The sequence below is a fragment of the Bemisia tabaci genome, chromosome 4, assembly GCF_918797505.1.
Source record: "Bemisia tabaci chromosome 4, PGI_BMITA_v3".
In the NCBI taxonomy this organism is placed as follows: domain Eukaryota; kingdom Metazoa; phylum Arthropoda; class Insecta; order Hemiptera; family Aleyrodidae; genus Bemisia; species Bemisia tabaci.
Genome location: NC_092796.1, coordinates 28339852 through 28358637, shown reverse-complemented (window position 1 = coordinate 28358637; position 18786 = coordinate 28339852). Strand labels below are relative to the sequence as shown.

At 35.2% G+C, this 18786-nt stretch overlaps 2 protein-coding genes across 3 annotated transcripts in view; one reads left to right on the top strand and one right to left on the bottom strand.

Moving 5' to 3' along the window:
• bif (protein phosphatase 1-binding protein bifocal) overlaps nt 1-5891 on the top strand; it is a 74934-nt gene extending 69043 nt beyond the window's left edge. Inside the window, exon 4 of the mRNA XM_019049352.2 lies at nt 1869-5891. Within this exon, the coding sequence (XP_018904897.2) occupies nt 1869-2098 (230 nt within the window). The 3' untranslated portion in view covers nt 2099-5891. The remainder of the gene's footprint in view (nt 1-1868) is intronic.
• Nucleotides 5892-5984: 93 nt separating this feature from the next.
• On the bottom strand, nt 5985-18376 carry LOC109035653 (uncharacterized). 2 transcript variants are annotated; one of them, XM_019049363.2, is made up of 3 exons: nt 18217-18376; nt 14876-16026; nt 5985-13301 (listed from the first exon to the last, which is right to left on the bottom strand). In XM_019049363.2, the coding sequence occupies exons 2-3, from the start codon at nt 15253-15255 to the stop codon at nt 12290-12292; spliced, it is 1392 nt and encodes a 463-aa protein (XP_018904908.2). In that variant the 5' UTR covers nt 15256-16026; nt 18217-18376; the 3' UTR covers nt 5985-12289. The 2 variants fall into 2 exon arrangements, with proteins under 2 accessions (XP_018904908.2, XP_018904917.2); XM_019049372.2 differs by lacking the exon at nt 18217-18376 and adding an exon at nt 17873-18191.
• Between the last annotated feature and the right edge of the window lie 410 nt (nt 18377-18786).

The window sequence follows — 18786 nt, the reverse complement described above, 5'->3', positions numbered from 1 at the left end:
ATGCCGGGTGAACCTTCTGACGTCGCAAAATTCTCTCCGATAAAACATCATAGGTATTTCAGGAAGACTCGTCGAAATTCTTCCTCCGATTTTTCAGGGGATTTTATCCTCCATTCGAAGTGAAGTATCCGAAATTTCTCATCCTCCGGCCAAAGTATTACAAGCGTCATGCGACGTTTAAAAATGTAAGCCCGCCGCCATTTTATTTTTTTACTGAGAGGTTGTTCAACAAAACTGTCCGAAAATTTCACTGAATTTTCTTAGTGCTGCCAATGTAATTCAGTGAAACTTTCAAACAGATTCAACAAACAATCTCTCTGTAAAAAATAAAATGGCGGCGGAAATTTTGAAACGTCGCATGGGTCTTGTGATACTTTGGCCGGAAGGTGACGAATGGCCAAGGAAAAATATTCATCACTTTCCTCTAATATGTATACATTATCGAGGGAAATTCGGCATCGTCTCTAATGTTCACTTAGCGTTCTTCCTTAGGATAGTAGTGCACGTAGTGCACAGATCTGAGTGAACCATCGAGTCAGTGACCATGTCCCGGACTTGGTAACTCTCATGATCCAACAATAAAACATGCGCCTTACGTCATTTTTCCCGCAATAAAGGAAGACGACTTCTTGCCTAAGTCGGGGGTTTCGATCGATCTAAATGATATTTTTCGATGATAGGGCGTTTGCTGGCTTATGCCCTTTTTGTGGAGAACACGCACCAAAAAAAAAATCGCGGTGTATTTACTAAGAAAAGGGTAAAATTACCAAGAATTCAGGGTTCTATTCGATCCCAGTTTTTTCTTGGTAAAATTACCATTTATGGAATTGGTAATTGTACCTAGAAATCTCGGTAAAATCATTGAAATTTCTCGGTAATTTTACTGGACCTTGGTAAAAACACCAATATTTTTTATCGACTGTGTTAGAATTACCGAGATAAAATGGCAAAGTTACCGGGAATTGATTACCAATAAAAGTGGTATCTTTACCTGAAAAAAAAACAGAAAAAATACCGGTTTTTAGGTGAGCTTGCCGGTCTGTTCTGGTAAAATTACCAATTATTGGTAGAAAAATTGAGATGGTTAAGGTACCAACGGACCTTGGTAAAAACGCCGAGATTTTTTTTTCAGTGCGTATTCTGAATCCTTACGATGTCATATCTATGTGGAATTATTATGCTTTAAGGTAAAATGAGAGCTAGAAATGAAGCAAGCGACAAACATATTCTGTGGTAAAAGTGTCTCCCGGCAATATATGCAAATTTTGTGATAGATACTTGAAATTTTGGCCAGTGCTTCTCGAAGCCAATACACTGGGAAAAAAACACATTGGATCTCGAGTCCAGACTCTTAAAAACATCGACAAGAAAAAGTACTCTTGATTCAATCAGAATCTAGCTTAAATCAAGAACCAAGCCTCTTAATTTAAGCGGATCTCGTTTTGATTCAAGCAAAAATCCGATTGAATCAAGAGTCCTTTTTCTTGTCAATGTTTTCACGAGTCTGGACTCTAGATCCAATGTGTTGTTTTTTTCCAGTGTATCTGGAACCAGGCTCTCGAATTTGTATAAAGCGATTGAAAGCTTCGGAGATATGACGCTTCAGCGCTTCTCTGCGATTTTCTCATTTCCGGAACAGGAAAAAAAGTTATTGGGTAATTCTAGCCCATTTCAGATGCTTTTTTCATCGTGTGAAGGAGATGAATGGGTCCGAAATTACACAAAATATCGACCAGCCTCTCGGAATATTTTTTGTGTATTATCCTCTACCTGCCTGCACCTTCTACCTGATATTTTATTTTATTGTTTTTTGCCAAGCTTATATAACTTTAGCAATGTCGATTAACTGGTCTCCTTTTCTTTTTCAGGTAATGTCAGTAGTTTATCCAGCTATACTCCAAGTAAAGCACAGTTAGGGAATCAAGACTTTCAGCTCGGCGTCACGAGAGCATCCTCGGCCGTCCACTCGACTGTAAATGTACCATCATCACCCGCTCAATCTGACCAAAGCAAAACCGAAAGTGACTACTTGAAACCGGCGGAGGACAATGAGACCCTAACCTGGAGCGAAGGACAGTCGGCAGACTTACTCTTCTAAACATTCCGAATTTTCGACCCATTCCATTTCATTGTCATTCCGATTGTGTTCGACTGTACTCATTAAAAAATCTATGCTTTAATGTCTTGCCATCAACTAATAATTGTTTTGTACAAAGTATATTTTTGTAATTTTCGATACTGAAAATTGTTGAAATGACCGCATAAAATTCAACAGTTTCAAGTGCGATCGAGTATGCACTGATACAAAGACTCTAGAGCTAAGACTCAACGGAGGGGGGAAAAAACGTGAATACTCAGCTAAGTGAGAAAATAATTCAAAATAGAGTTCCTGAAGGTATATTATTTTTTATTTATTTTGTTGGAAGATTTAAAATCGCATTTTTGCATTTGGTCACACATTTTCATCAAGAGAAGAAGTTTTTATCAATTTCACCTTTCAAAATTAACTCTAAATTCGTATTACTGGTACTTTCCTTCTCCCAAATTCGATATAAAATAAAATGTAAAACACCCTTACGAATGTTTCCCACCCTTGTAAGTAAGTGGGTAAATTAACATTATAACCAGCAAATGACTATTAAATGTATCCTGTTAAGAGTGAATTCAGCTCTGTCATTTGCATAACCAACATTGCAAGGATTCATTGCATAGATCATCTTTCATCTAGTGAATTTCACTGCCATGTGTAATAGACCCCTCAATAACATTGTGCCTGCGTACCGTCTTTGCTACCTTCCTCATTTTATTTGAGGGTGTAAGGCACCTCTTATTTGTGCACTGGAAACTTTCCCCAAATCTTTTTGCAAAACTGATAACCGAAGTTAAACAAAAAACAGAAATAAAAAGTTCTAATTCATTTTAGAAATTGAAAAAGTTGGCATGAAAAGAAACAGCAGTACCAAAATTAGTCATTTAGTCTTCAGGCGTGGAGAAATTAAATGGTTGCAAGAAATGGGGATACTTCAATTTTCATTGTCTAGGGAAAAGTAAAAGAAAAGTTAAGGAATTTTGAAGAGAACTGTTGGACTGGACTGTCAGCGAAGAAAAATGTTTAGAGTGAGTGATGAAAATTTCAATAAAAATCGGCTAATTATCCTTTAAAGAAAAATAAAACATGAGCGGAGACTTAGTACACTGCAATCCCAAGTATACATTTTTATACTCCGATTAGTGATGTGTATGTCATGCAAATACGTCCCTCTGAGAACTTTGTGTATGCGTAACCTTCTAGCCACAATCATTCTTAAATTCATTTCCAGAAAGCATTATGAATGTTAGAGATTTAATAATGGCTTGAATGGAATATGGCTTTTGCCAATGTTAAGATGACTTTTCTTTCTTTTTTTTATCCACAAAAAGATCTTTAAGTTGAAAGTTGCACTTTCAACTGATCAGAAGTGCTGAAGAGAGAATTTTTACAGAAATTTTGTAATTACTTGCTTGATTTAAACAGTGTCTATTGGTCTATTGCCCTTATGTTGACACACTCTCTCGTTGCTTTGTGTGGAATTACTGTAAGAGTAAATAATCTAATTGCAGGTGTGTGTCTAGTCTATCACTATACTTCCTCTCTTTTTACAGTAAATTCCTGAAAAAGTAATCATCGAAAAAGAAGGCTGGATTCCTTTGCTTTAAAAAATCGATCTGTATTTTCAAAATTTAAATTATTTGAATAATTCTTTTCCGAGGTTATCTCATTTGTTGAACTGCTTTTTTTCAGCAATGATCAAATGAAAGAAAATCATGTTGAGGTAATAATTATGTTTGTAATTGAATGAAATTCAAATCTGAAAACCCATAATGACTAAACTTTCAGCTGCTGTTAAAAAATAAAAATTTCTGCCCTCCTCATAATTTTTTTTTTTTTTATTTTTAATATAAAAACTGTAGAAAGAGTGATTGCCTCAAGTCAATGTGATTGTTGTGATGCTTTGAAAGTCAGCTGCATTTTCGAAAATGTTTTTCCTCAATAAAAATGTATGATCTCAATCTCGGAAAATTTTTTAGAAATTGCTCAATCGCGTGTGCATTATTTTTTAGGAGCTTTTTATATGCTTTGACTAGCTTCCTTTAATTTTTATTTTCAAGCATCATTGAATTGCTCGAATTTTTAAATTCTTAACTCTTCCTTCCTGCAATTTGAGAGAAACAATTTTTTTTCTATTCATATTTGTGAAATTTGAAATAAGCTTACAACAACTATGATAACACCCAAGTGTCTTTGGCTCATTGAGATTTTTCTAATTATTTTTTTTTTTTGTATTAATGGCATAGATTCATGCAATATTTATTGATAGTTTTCACAAGTAGATATCTCCTTAATATTTGTGTGTGTTTGCTTTGATAAGTTTCCCTCAGAATAGTATGAAATAAATCTTTGTCCCTCTGTCCAAAATTATCATTAACAGAGATCATAATCACTAGTCTGACAGCTAATACAGGATGATCCAAAAGTCCCGCATCACCCTTAAAAACCCTTATTTTATCCCTTTAAAATTTTAGGAGTTCCCCCAAAGGGTTGTCTTTGACGTAAGAGCACTCACAAAATTTCAAGTCTTAATGTCAATTTGTTCAAAAATTACAGTAGTGATGCATGGTGCTGATATTGCAGGACTTTTGGATCACCTTGTATGTACTTCACTGTAAGGCGAATAAGATTGACCATTCTCGATTCCTGAATGTCTGTGCTCTTATTATTATGTATTGTAATCATCTTGTTTTATTAAAAACTTTTGGGCCTACTCAATAAAAATATGAAACGGAAGGTTTTGCCTTTAACTAAAGCTAAATTCGCCCTCCTGTCGTACATTTAAAAAACACATTTCTCAAAAGTATCCATTGGTACCGATATTGCGCCTAGCTTTTGCTCAAGAAAAAAAAACATCACCTGGGCAAAGGTAAATTAATTATGATATCTCATCAAGGAGTTCCACCCATGAAAGTCCTAGAACCTTCAGTTCAAGATGACAGCTGCTGTCATATGAGTAGCAGGGAAAGTTATGTCAAGTAGAAGATGCATCCTAAGTTTCAATAATTATCAGAAGTCTCTACTTTTTGGATTAGAATTGCTTGTTCACAAGATGAAGGATCAGCATTTATTATATTTACGGATCCGGGTTTCTCAGGAACCAAGCCGAGAGCTATGGTAAGATCTAATTTGCCTGAAAATGGAGCTTGTTTCTTTTAAATTCTTTTCCCCCCCCCCCCCCCTCCCCAAAATCACTCGAGTCCTTCGAAACGTTTATTTTACTCCACACAAATTTATTTATTGTTTCTCTTATCCTTTTTTTTTTCAATGAACTGTATTCATTCCATTTATTGTTTACGTTCCTTCTCATACTCATTGTACTTACGTTTTGTTTTATTTTTTGGCATTTATTATTGAACAAAACCAAAATCGATTTCCTTTAAACAGGAGCTAGTAAAGTTAATTTTGAAAAGGAAAAAAAATTGCTGGTTCTGCTTTATCTATTTTCTTTATTTTTGTTATCTTATTTTATTTTTTTCAAATTTTTATCATTATTTTAAACTTAACTACCGACTCCCCTTTTTAATTCATGATTTTCTTTGAAAAGGAAAAAATTAGCTACTCAGTGAACTGTTGCCTTACCTTTTTTGTGGTTTTCCTCCCTTGTTTTCCATTTCAGCTGCAATCCTCATCAGCTTGTATTATGGCTCTTAATTTAATTAATTTATTTTAAACTGTCATACATTTTTATTAATAAAAGTAGATACTTTCATACACTGTATGTGCTCATGTATTTTGCATTGTATATTTCCATTTAAAGTTGTATTGTACTTGATGAATTAAATTTTTCTAAAAGATTGAATATCAGTTCTAAGTCTCATTTCCGTTGCCCTGTCAAATTACTTGAAGGAAACTAGAATGAAGAGGGATTAGAAAAATTAATGGACACTTCTGGTTATGAATCAAACACGAAGTATATTCTAAAGAGCCAGTACACACACACATACATGAATCGATCACACAAACATAGGATATAGCATTTAAGAAGTAACGAACGAAATTGCAGACATTAAAATCGAGAGGAAAAGTAACTACAAAGAATTATGAATGAATATGTAAAGTAGATTCCTAACTAGTTACAGAACAAATGACTGGGAGCGTGGTAATTAGTCTATTTACTCAAGCTGTAAAAACACGGTGAGATATTCTTGTGTTCAATATACATCATATTTTTAAAAGATAAGTTTAGACATAAAGAGAATAAAATTAATGACTTATAAAGCATATTATCGATAGTGCTTGATAAGAAATCTGCTTTTAGCAAAGCACAACATATTCTTGATGGGCGAAGCAAAGGTTTGTAGAAACGTAATAAACTGGCAATGGTAACCAGAATTTGCCTCCATTTCACTCTGTAATGAACGGGTATCATTATAAACTTAGAGGAGAAAAAGGAAGGGATATTTTGCAAACAATTCAATGTAACTTTTGCTACATTATTTTTTTTACTTTTTGCCTCTACAAGACTGTTCTAATAAATAAGTGCTTGATACTAATTAATTACACAATGAAAGTGCACAGGGATTTGTTAAATTTCCTTAAAATAAATATCAGACTTTAATTTAAAGGAACTTTATTGACCTGCCTACTCTTTCACATTAATTTTTTCCCTTTCCTTTTTATAAAACTTGCATTATCTAAATTTTCCTCTATGACAAACAAAATGGAGAACACTTCTAAATTTATTCTTCCTAGATAGCAGACTGATTTTCATATGTATGAAACTTCTGTTTCTACAGTTGATTGAAAAAAGCAATCAGTGCCTACTAGACAATCGAGGCAGATCCTAAACTTGCGGCAACAATACACATTTCAACTTTCAACTCTCTGAAATATCCAGCTAATATTCAGCAAACTATTACAGTGTTGCCAGATTTCATAGGTGCATAAATCTATGGATAGGTGCATGATTATGATGATAATGAACGGTTTTTGCATCTGGATTTTCAAATTGCTGAGATCAGCTCTTCCGACATATCTTTCAATCAGACTATGACGATTTCTTAACTTCAATATATTGGCAAGAGTCAGAGAGAATAAAATAAAATAGAAACTGTTCTTGTCTCGGGTTATAAAATCTTTGATACTTTGCCTTACTACACTTAAATTTGGTTACACTAGAAACAAAAAACTAGAAAAAACTAACATGACAATAGTTTGAAAAACCAAAATAAAATGAACCCAAACAAAGTGAACCCTAATTCAATAGACTAATTTACAAGTAACATCAAACCAAGTAAACAAAAATTATTAGAAATAATGAAAATTAAAATAACATTCGATGGCAGTTTCATCCTAGTCAACTTTAAGTGGTGATATTAATAATTTTTTTGGTCAGAAACAAACAAAACTATTAGTCAAGACTAGAAATATTTTAGCGACTTTACATACTTTTTATAATTTAAAGGAGGAAATAAGTCTGACTGGTTAAGCGGAAGCAAAATTCTTTTTTTTTTTTGGTAACAAAACGAGGGTCAAATCCAAGCTTACTACGGAAGATAAACCGTTTGTAAATTTTGAACCCATCCAAATTCACTCAGAGAATTAGGCAATAATCATTAGTCAAACAAACAGTTCCACAGGTGGGTGAGTTGACACACAAGTGTGATTAGTGACTGTCAAAACGAATATTATTTTCAGAGGTGCCACTTCAACTCGAAGTGGGATAGGCTTTATAAGCTCTTTTTAGCGGATTTGAATTTGAAAAGAATGGCCAGAAATTTACTATCTGTAAATAAGAACTGGCAATGGAAAAAAGAGGGTCTTTTAATTGACTAAGTCCAAAATGCTTAGGAGTAAGCCCGTCTTATTTGGTGAAATATTCGAGTAAGCTGACAGTGACTGAAACCATCTCTCTATTTAAACCTATTGAAATCTATCGATTATCGGAGGAGACAGGCGTTTCAACTAGAATCGAGTATTCAACACAGGTTTAAATGGAAAAAAGCCAGTGTCGTCAACTTGCTGGATTCCCCTTTGACTGAAACGGTAAGAGGTGAAAAACTCTCTGATGCAGGAGTAGATTTGATTGACATATTAGGACTAAAATATTTACTTGCTGACACATATCTAGATTAATTATCATCTGGAATCCTACATTTTTCAAAAGTACCGACATGTTTTAACTTGCGCGTTTTGAGCTGGAAAAAGAACCATTTTTTCTGACCAGTGGTAAAATTGGCAGAGGAAATCAACTAAAGATTCAAGATATATTGAATAATGAGATCACAAAGGATTTGAGCCTGGAAAAATTCCTTACATTTTTTTGGAAATTCTAGTTGGAAAAACTCTATAAAGCAACAATGGTGCAAGGTCATAAAAGAGGATCAGGTCAAAACATAACAAAAGGCGTCACTTTTTTACATTAGATGATGTCCAAGTATTCCGCAAGCTAGCTGGGGGAGGGGGGGGGGGTGTCAAGTCCTGCCTGATGAAAGCCACTCACTTAAACAAAACAAAAAACATTTCAAGCTATTTTCAGGCTTCTCCATTATTTTCGGCAAAATGAGAATGGGGACAGGAAGTTGCCTGAAGGGTGTTTTATAAGGGGCGGTGAGGAGTTTCAAAATAATGTTGAGCGGCCGAGCCATTGAGTTGGCTTTGAGTTCATGTCACTGCCATGGCTAAAAAAGTACACGAGTGACAAGATTTGGACCGCTGCAGACGGAAAAAGTGACCCCTTTTGCAGGCTTGAAATTTTTGTCATGTTGGCACTGCCAACTACGTTGTTTTCGTTGAGAATGAGGGATTCAGTTTTAAACTTCGGATTATTCAATCCTCAAGAGACAGTTAAACTCACTTGGTAATTATTTTGCTTCATCAGTCATCATTACCACCTTGAAAAGGCAATGAGGTAACATTATTAGTCAGAGAAATTACTAGGAAACTTTGATGGCACAAACGTTAATTACAAAGTTAATGTTAGTAACGAGATCTAGAACAAAGAGTTGAATGGTAAACCTCCGATATGTAACTGATCTGAGAACAATTCAGACGATACAGATTGGTACATACACATGAATTCATGACAATCAAAGAAACTAAATTGATTAATTTTAAAGGAGAAGAAAACAGAGGAGACATGCGAATAAAACTACTCACACCCAGCCAGAATTTCTTTGGAGACTAGAATATAGCATGGGAGATTTGCTAAGGAATGCATTTCACTTGTCCTCTTTATATCAAATGGATGGATTTGCCAGGGAACAGTCTAACTGGAATTCACATTGCCTGATTTCCTCTTATCTTTTATTTTATTGGCAGAAAACTAAATTACGTTTCGTGTTAAGGGCTTTTTTTTTTAATCCGTGGAACGCGATAGTAGCAGTTTGGGCTGGTTCAACCGGCCTAACCGCAGCCTCCAACCCACCTCGGAAGAGCGGTCCAAGTGTTCCACTAGAACACATGGAACGCACCAGTGGAACGGGATAAAAATATGAAGCATTCCGTGGCGATCCACTGCAGTTCGGGTAAAAAAAAAAGCCCTTTAAACGTTTCGGTGAGTTTCCCTAGAATTTAACAGAACATACATGCAAACTTTCAAGACAGAGTATTGCTAATTTTTCTGTGAAAAAGTAAATCACGAGAGGAAATTAGGCTAATTGTAAGTTTGATAAAGTTACTCTGATTCCGCTTAAACAAGCCCACTCAGAGGAAGTTTATTAAACTCTACTGATACAAATTTTGAGGAAAATGAGAAATTTAATCTATAAAAATTATTTTCAGCACACACAAACCTGACAAATATAGCTGGATGAAGAGTTTAAGTGTATTCTGATTGGGTGTGAGTAAATTAACCGCTCCTTTAGGGAAAACAAACAAAACAAAACTGCCACCAAATAACTCCAATAGAATGTGAAACTACAAAAATGCGTATCTCGGTTGCAGTGTTTCAAAATCTCCGCTCCTCCTTAATTTTTTATAAGGAGAATGAATCAACATCATGGCTTAAAATTTTCTTACACACAGAAAAAAAATCCCCAAAGATTTCAAGAAATGATGTTGAGTGGTTTTCTACTTAGAAAATTAAGTAGGGCCAGAAGTCTGCAGTGCTGCGAACCAAGAAACGCATTTCAACAGTTTCAACGTTGAAATTGTTTCAAGACAATAAAGACATTGAAAGGAAAACTTATCTAATACAGTGCTTAAAGTTATCCAGAGGGCACCAATAAGTAATTAGTAGAAAATCTGAAAAATCAAACAATGGTATGAACCTTCATATACAAGAGTCTTCTCACTCGTACAAAATTTATTTAGTATTATTTAACTTCCGATTTCGAAGTTCAGATGAGACCAAGTGTCTTCGGATTTCATTCCTACTGGTGATTTAGCCAGTAGGGGTTAAAAATTTGACTAGTTTTTGGGCAATCTTAAGTGCAAGTTTTTGAAGAGATGCATCAAGGTGCCCTACCAGCAGCTTCTGGCATTTAAAACATTAAATATTACACCCAGGATAGCTTCTTTGGATTTGAAAGACTTCCAAATAGTTTTATAGTAAGTGAAGAATAAAAAATTTTCTATTCCTTTTCAACTGAGCAATCTGCACAGGTTAAGATTTGGGGAAAGAGATATCAGGGGCGCACTTTTCTAGATTCACATCAATGTTTTTAAACAGTTGATAACACGAGAGAAGAAACTCTAGAATTGCATAATAACAATTTAAGTGACTTTCGTCTTTTCTCATTAAGTTGTGCATGCAGATGAAACCAAAAACTATCTGAAAATCCTTCTGAATACAGAATTTTTTTTGATCTTTGAAAAAAAAACCTGATTTGCATACAATGACATTAAAAGATTAAAAGAAGAAAAAAGTAAATAAGAAAAAAAGAAAAAAAAATCACCAAACAATAAAATAGAAAATAGAAAATCTAAAATATACAAGTCTAATGATTACATCATGTAGCACTGCAGAAAAAGATCAGAAATTTGGAAACCATACTTTTTTACTGATTCATTTTGAACTGAAGACACATTTGACCGAAGCTTGCCATTTTTAATGGTCAAATCAGAGAGCCTCCTGGAAAATCGGTGATTTATTAATCTCGCACTTATGCGGGAATATTAAAAAACCATGCATTAGCCCCACAGAGGAATAGCATCTCAATGTTGAAGTCTTAGAGCAGAATTCTCTACTAGAAAACTAGGGTCGTAATCTATTTGTGAAGAGTCAATTTTCTCAAAGAACTTGTTTTCTTTCAACAAGTCGTTGATTCAAAATGAAACGAAAAAATCATAGCATAGAGAAGCATTACTGCTACCAATTGTAAGTAAAAAGCACTAACAAGAACGATAAAATAATTTTGAAAAATAAAAGAGAAAGAAAAAAGTTGTACAGCTATACAATATTGTCAAAACGGAAAACAACTATTTGATGACTGATAACGAGCAGAATAAACATTAAACATCAAAATAGAAATTGTTTACATTACAACAATCTTTGGCTCAATTTTACTGACTGCACTTGGACTAATTTAATGACGGTAAAATGAAGTTCAGTCAGATATAGTTAATAAAAAGTTACCGACATTAAACAGCGTATCAATAGCTTCAGTGTAGAAATTTCTGATAGGTACGAAAAAAAAAAATGAATTTTTAGACCAAGATAGGAGTAGGTAAGAAGATACACAAATTCTTAACCTGCTTACTTGCACTATTTGGTTCACAATTTCTTCATTTGGGTACTTGACTGATTGATTCGGAAGAACTATGTAGTTCTCTAAGTTCATGTTTTTGTCCAATCGTAATAAGCCTTGGAGTAGTGCCGATTTGAGCTCTGTATTTTTCTTCGAGTTTACAGTTATTGGGGTGCATACATCATTTTACACTATAGCCTTTAGGGCTCAAGTATACATATGTCACAGAAACTTCATAAGAGAGTTTCCGGGACTTATTTAATTAATATCTTGGAACAAAGTTGTTGCAACGTACCTAAAATTTTAAATATGGAATCTTTCAAGATTCAAGACTTTTTGTGGAAAACCAAATTACTCCTTTCCTCAATTATCTAGTCAGTCATCAGCAGTCTTAGAAAATCTATCATGTAAGAGCTCGGGTAAAGGGAAGAGCTCCTTGGCGAAGCATCAACATGCGTCGCGTCAAAGAAGTATGAAAAAATGCAGAGATAGACAGAGAGAAAATGTGGAGAGTGGCGCTGAAAAAGGCACAAAAGAAGAGCATAAATGATACTTGGGGACACGCATGTCACGAAGTTAACTCTTCAAGGAGCTCTTCCATTGACCGTTTCTCAGTTTTAAACTTCTGCATGTACGATCTTGGGATGGTCCAATCAAGCAAGATTTCTATGTTCTTCTTCAAAATTTCCATCTCATTCAAACTATCATCTACGATGGGTTTCCTACCAGAATTTTTAATTGATTCACACAACACTTCGTCAATCAAACGTTTCCCAAAGCCAAGGGCAGACAACCGCTCAGGTGTGGAAATCCTTTTCAATAATACTGCCAACAACAGGCGCATCCTTGTGATGGGCATGCTGTTGGTCGTCGGCTGCAAGAGAGGAGCGGTGTAAAATTTTCGCTCAGATGCTGACTCAGGGCAACAGTCAGATTCGTGTTTGATGAGCTGACTTTTAGCTTTAAAAAATGTCTTGCATGTGACACAATAGTACGGACAATCTGTTTTGTGGATACTTTTCATATGCTTTTTAAGATGAGGCAGTTGGAAAAATGCCACATTTTCACAAATCAAACATTTGAAAGGGCGCTCACCGGTGTGTTTCCTGACATGCATATTAAGAACTGTTGAGTGACCAAATGTCTTATGACAGAACTGGCATTCGTAGGGTTTTTCACCGGTGTGTTTACGTTCGTGGACCTTCAGTTGAGATTTCTGAATGAATGTGGCTGGACAATGCTGACACTTGAAGGGTTTCTCCTTTCGATGAGTTTGCAGATGCTGCAGAATGTGACCTTTGAATTGCTGATTGCAGATCTTGCACTTGAAAGCCTTTACATTGTAGTGAAGGCTGGTGATGTGTTTTTGGAGACCATCGGCGCGTAAAAAGGCTTTCCCACATATGTTGCAGACATAATCCAATACACCCAAGTGCCTTTTACAATGCAGTGCCAATGTAATACGGGCAGCAAATTTGGCTCCACAATCATCGCACTCGTACGGTCTTGCTTGGGAATGTTTACGCATATGCTGGATGACTTGACTACCTCGAGCAAATCGCTGTTTGCAGAAACAGCATCTGAAATGCAAAGCAAATTAACTTTAGACAAATGGTATGAAGCCATCTATTGAGAGTAATTAACTTTCAATCTAACAGACAACATGAACTCAGTCCTATTTAGCCGTTACTTTTTCTAAGCAACAGCTACATGAATTGGCTGCCATGCCATTGGCAATTACTATCAGTTGATGAGTATGAGAGATGGCTCTTCATGGAAAAAATCTGGTGGAAACTACTAAAGCTCAACTTTAGATTCTTTTATTTTGGTTGAAAGATTTTGGACTTGAAAACTGAGATGTGTTGGCAAAATGTTATACAAACTTTCAGTGACTAAATATGCGAGGGACGTTCTGATGCTGCATTGCAGTGAATATAAGATATAGCACTCATTGCCTTCGCTGACAGATATTAAGCAATAATGTTTATCATTTTTAGTTTTCAACACTTTTCAGCAAAGATGCTACAGGGTGCTACTCAGTGGCGAGGCATAAAAGATCGATTATTGATATTCCTCCATTTGAATCTGTGGTAAAGAATCGATCATCATGTTTGTTGCGAACATCCTGTTTACCAATCTTTTTCATAGGTTTGAATGGCAGATCAATTGATACAGCGCAAAGCACGCCACGCCACTGGTGCTGCTGACTTTGGATGTAGCAAAGACTCATGAGAATCTCGATGAACGGATACAGATTAACCTGAGCGACAAATGAGTGCGATACACCAAAATCAACTTTTTGGTAACTGCATTAGGTGCTCACAACTGATGATAATCCTTAGTACTATGGGACCAGAAACACAACAACAACAGGTGAAAATTGGATTGGCACATGATACATCTCTTTGTCCGCTCTAGAGAACATTTTCGAGAATTATTTTATAATTCTTGACTAAACCGTTACATTATTTCTGACTTATGTAAAAGTAAGAATATGAAGTGAGGACAGAACAGATAATGATGTCCGACCAGTGCCATCATTTTTTTAAAACTAAAAGAAAATGAGTAAATGAGGCCCTCAATTTTTTTCTTTTTTTCTTTTTTCTTTTCTTTTTGAAGAATAATAAGGAAAACCCACTTGTCTGTGCTTAGAAAAAAAAGGTTGAAGTAAACCCACTAATAACAACGAAGAAGAAGAAGATAAAAAGGTTAGGAATAAAGTAAAACAAAGTTTTTGTAAATCCATCCAGTAGATCCTGAAGAAAGTGTACTTAAAGGTAAAAAACGTTGTTTAGAGAAAAACCTGTTTGAAGTTCTGAACTAACAGGAGGATTGCATCACTCTACGCATCACAAAACGCCGTACAACTTATTGAATTTTTTTCCCTTTTTTTTTCAAAATAGCCATTGGCTAATCCCATTCCGTTCCTATTTGTCTGCTTTCTACCATTTCCTTACTTCATACACTCCCTATCCTCGTACCTCAGTAGTCTTCCCTTCCCCCAGTTGGGTTATAATAATAAAAAGATTTTAAAAAACTTGATCTTGAATTACAGCTAAGGATATGTGAAATTTGATTAGGATTAAAAATTAGGAAAACAATTTTTTTTTAGAAAAAATTAATTAGGTAATAAGAAGCACTTAAATAAACTTACTTGTGAGGTTTCTCCCCTGTGTGAACGCTTATGTGGAGCTTGAGCCTATCTTTCATTGGAAATACTCTCTCGCAGTATGGGCAAGGGAATTTTTTGGCTTCTCCGATTTGATGAACACAAAGCTGATGATTGATCAAAGTGCTTTTTTGACCGAATCGTTTCGGACATAAATTGCAGGCAAAAGGTCGCTCCCCGCTATGGATTCTCAGGTGTTTCTTCAAGTAGTACGAGACACTAAATCTTTTCGAACACTTGGGACACTGATGCGCTAAGTCCTTTTTAGCTGCGACCATCTTTTTCTTCTTTGTGCGAGCTGCTTCTGTGTTGTCTACTTTCTCCCCTTCCTTTGGGATTTGACTTGTTTCTCTGTTCGTTTTCATGATGATTAGATGAGCATCAAAAACTCAGGATGCAAAACGAACAATGAATAATAATTAAAAAAAACGGAACAAGTAGAATTACTACTTCCAAAAGTGACTTGAATTTTCAAAATTCATTTTGACTAAATTAGACACTTTAGACTAAAGAAAAACTTTGGTTTTACACTAGCTTCAAACTAGAAGGATTGATAGCGTTGTTAATAACGCTTCACTCATTGACTAACTACGTTGAATGACTTAACACTAAAAGAAGAATTAGATGCAATTAATCTAAATTTACAAAGAAAAGAATATTTATAGTGCGAAAAAAAATTTCAGCCAATTTTGAGGGTAAGAAAGTTAACTTTTGGTTTAACCGAGAAGCACAAATATGAAATGGCACTAATATTCAGACTGAATTTATCCTAAAGAGATTGTATGGCCATATTTCAAAGTTTGCAAACGCAAAAACATATGAAAGTTTGGTAACTGAAAGTAGTAACAAAACACCACACTATTTTCTGGTAATTATTCTTCCCCAAAAGTTTTAGGAGTTATGACAAGTAGTCTATTGCGACTAGCTGAGGTAACATGAAACTACGGTAGATATGACAGAGAAAGAGAAGATTCTGTCCAGAATGGATTCGTAATGACAGGCCTTTAGTTGGGTAGAACACAATCTTTGACATTGGCAAGATGGTGGGAGATCAGATGTAACTGGCACCAAGTAGTTTACATTTTCTTTACAATGGAGAAGACTAGAAAAATTTCGGTGGGTAGATCTGAGAGCATCTGAAAGAAAAAAAAAAAAATAAGATGAAAGTTAACGAGATAATTGTTGGTAGAAATTATGTTATTGACGATGAAAATTATTCATTTTTCTTGCAAAAATAGTTAGGTACTGAGAGCTGACATATGTCACTGGGGTAATTCAATTCTACAATCACTTTGTAACTGCTTAAATTTTAAATATCCGGTTAATTACCTAGGTCTGCCTGCAGTCCCTTGATCAATGAAATGTTTTGTTTTTCTGTTGGACAAGACTAGACTAAGGAAAAACAGAACTTTTGATGGGTCGGCTGCGTTGATCAATTGTTAGGGATCCCTGGCTGCAGCCTTTCAATGTATTGAGTAATTGACTAGTTGTCCGCCATCGAAAGATGCCTTCAGCTAGCCGATTATTTAGTCCTAGGACTGAGGACTTGAGCCAGAAATCCCGGTCAACCAAGGGACATGGCTGACCAATCATATCCCTAAATTTTCCCTCAGTCTCCTCCTGTCCATCAGACAAACGCAGAATATCAATTGTGGACCAGCCGATGTCATGAACTTTACTATTAGAAATGTCACGGTGTAAGGCTATTTGCAAATAACATACCCCCTTAACTATTTCTGAAGTTGAAAACAGACATCTTTCCTTGTAGAATTGCAAATCACTGCCGGTGTTTTATTTCTTGTTTGAGACAAGTGACCAAAAATTTTTTTCTTTAAATGTACAGTGAATTCTTGTCACTTGTTCAAAAACACTCACAGAAAATTTCAAGCAGATATTTCAGCTAATTTCTTCCTCTTAAAAAAGAAGTGAAAAATAATTGGGGATTTTGAAACAATGCAATGGAGAGAAACATTAAGCAATATCAATGATAACTATTAATTAAAAAGTATGGAGAGATATCATTAATAGAAAATGCAATGAAAATGAGCTTGTTTCACTTAGCAGATATGTCCAGCAACATGTTCATTATCCCGCAGTTTGTATTAGAAATCCTAACAGAAAGTACAAAATGCTAAACTATTGGAAATTGATGAAAACATACGATGTCATAGAAAAAGAGGTGGAAGCTTCGGTGTAAAAAACCTAACGCTGCACTGGTGCATCGGACTCCTTAGTTCAACGCACAAAATACATTTATACCTTTTGAGGACATGCTCAGAGTTTTTTTAATAATGCATGGGAGGAAATGGCATGGTTATATTCAAAATACTGCACTTTTTCTGAGCATAGCAGCATAATTATGGATAAAGATTGGCTAAGAGATACTGATACTCTATATCGATGGTGTAAGTCCGCGACCACGTATCTCGATTTGCGCCGTCGCAGACTACTCAACGGAAATTCTTTGAAACTGCCGTGATTTTTCTTCTCTGTCCAAAGAAAATTCTGCAAGAACTTCAGGAAATGATGTCAGTTTGTTCTCTTTTAAAAAAATAATACAGAGGCAGAGATTTTCAAACACCGTAAACAAGATGAGTGGTTGAGGACTTACGCCATCGTTATGGTGAAAAGATGCTATGTGCGATAACAGGCTGAAATTTATTAATGGGCTTTTGGTATCATAGGTTCTGTCACAATATTCAAATAACACGAGGGTTTCCTCCTATGAAAATTCATGGTGAGAAATTAAATGCTCAAAACTCAAATCATCAACATTCACATTCTCCCTGGTCTAAAAAATTTGAGGTTAGGGTTTAGGTACTTATCAAATTGATAGTTTGCGACCATTATAAAGGACGCTCAATGTTAAGCAGCAATACATTGGCATTATAAGGAGAAAATATTTTATCAATATGCTGTGATAATGCAAAATACATAACTTAAAGGAGAAATGGCAAAGTGTTTGATTAATATGATTGATACCTGCTTGTAGGATGCCATGATAACTTCCACAGACCAAGACCACTTGAAAGTAAAATTGTGGTGAAAAAACTGATGCTGAAAAGTCCAATCAGTTTTCAGGATTGGAGTAAGTTAAGAGGAGAGGCGAGAAATTATGAATACCACAAAATATACCCAAAAATAGAAACATTGCTGAATCCTGAAAGAGATGGCATTATCATAAACAGCACTGATTCCCTGTTCTTATCATGATCGAAATTCAGGATTACAGGCCTATAATCTACTTCGTATGAAAACTGCTCGGATACGGTCAAAGTATAGAGAACAAGAACTATGTAGATAATGGATAGATAATATTGACTCACCAGATAAATGGTAATTCTTTCCTTATCATGACACCACCAAGCCTTTAGCAGTAACGCCTCAGGCTCCGGTCGAAGTCGAGGTTTATCAACTATTATCAAATTTCATTTGTTGACGAATCATCCTCCTCCAGATGGCGGCCCTTGTTGCCAAAGCGAACCTGATCCTGAGCTTGCCCCTTATAATCATTTTAAAAAAATGCATCCTCCCACTGAAAAATTTACTTAAAGAGTGATCTTGCTCTAAAAAAAAAAATTTACTACGGATGAATGTAGTTTCGTGAATTCACGGGGAGGAATGGGAATTAGCAAAACTAATTATAATGATAATTCTCCCAATTTGGCATTGCGGAGCTAAATCTCATGGTTGTCAGATGTCTCTACTCTCCTTTCTTCCAGCTCATCGAGTGATAACGTTCCCTCTCGAACTTTGAAAATAAATGGGGGTTTTTAGGTAAATTTTGTCTTAATTTTCATTAAATAAAAATACCATTTGCACTCGGAATACCTTCGAATCATGTAAGCTTCGGAAGGATTAATTTACTATTTGCAAACCATGCGAATTTTATGGAC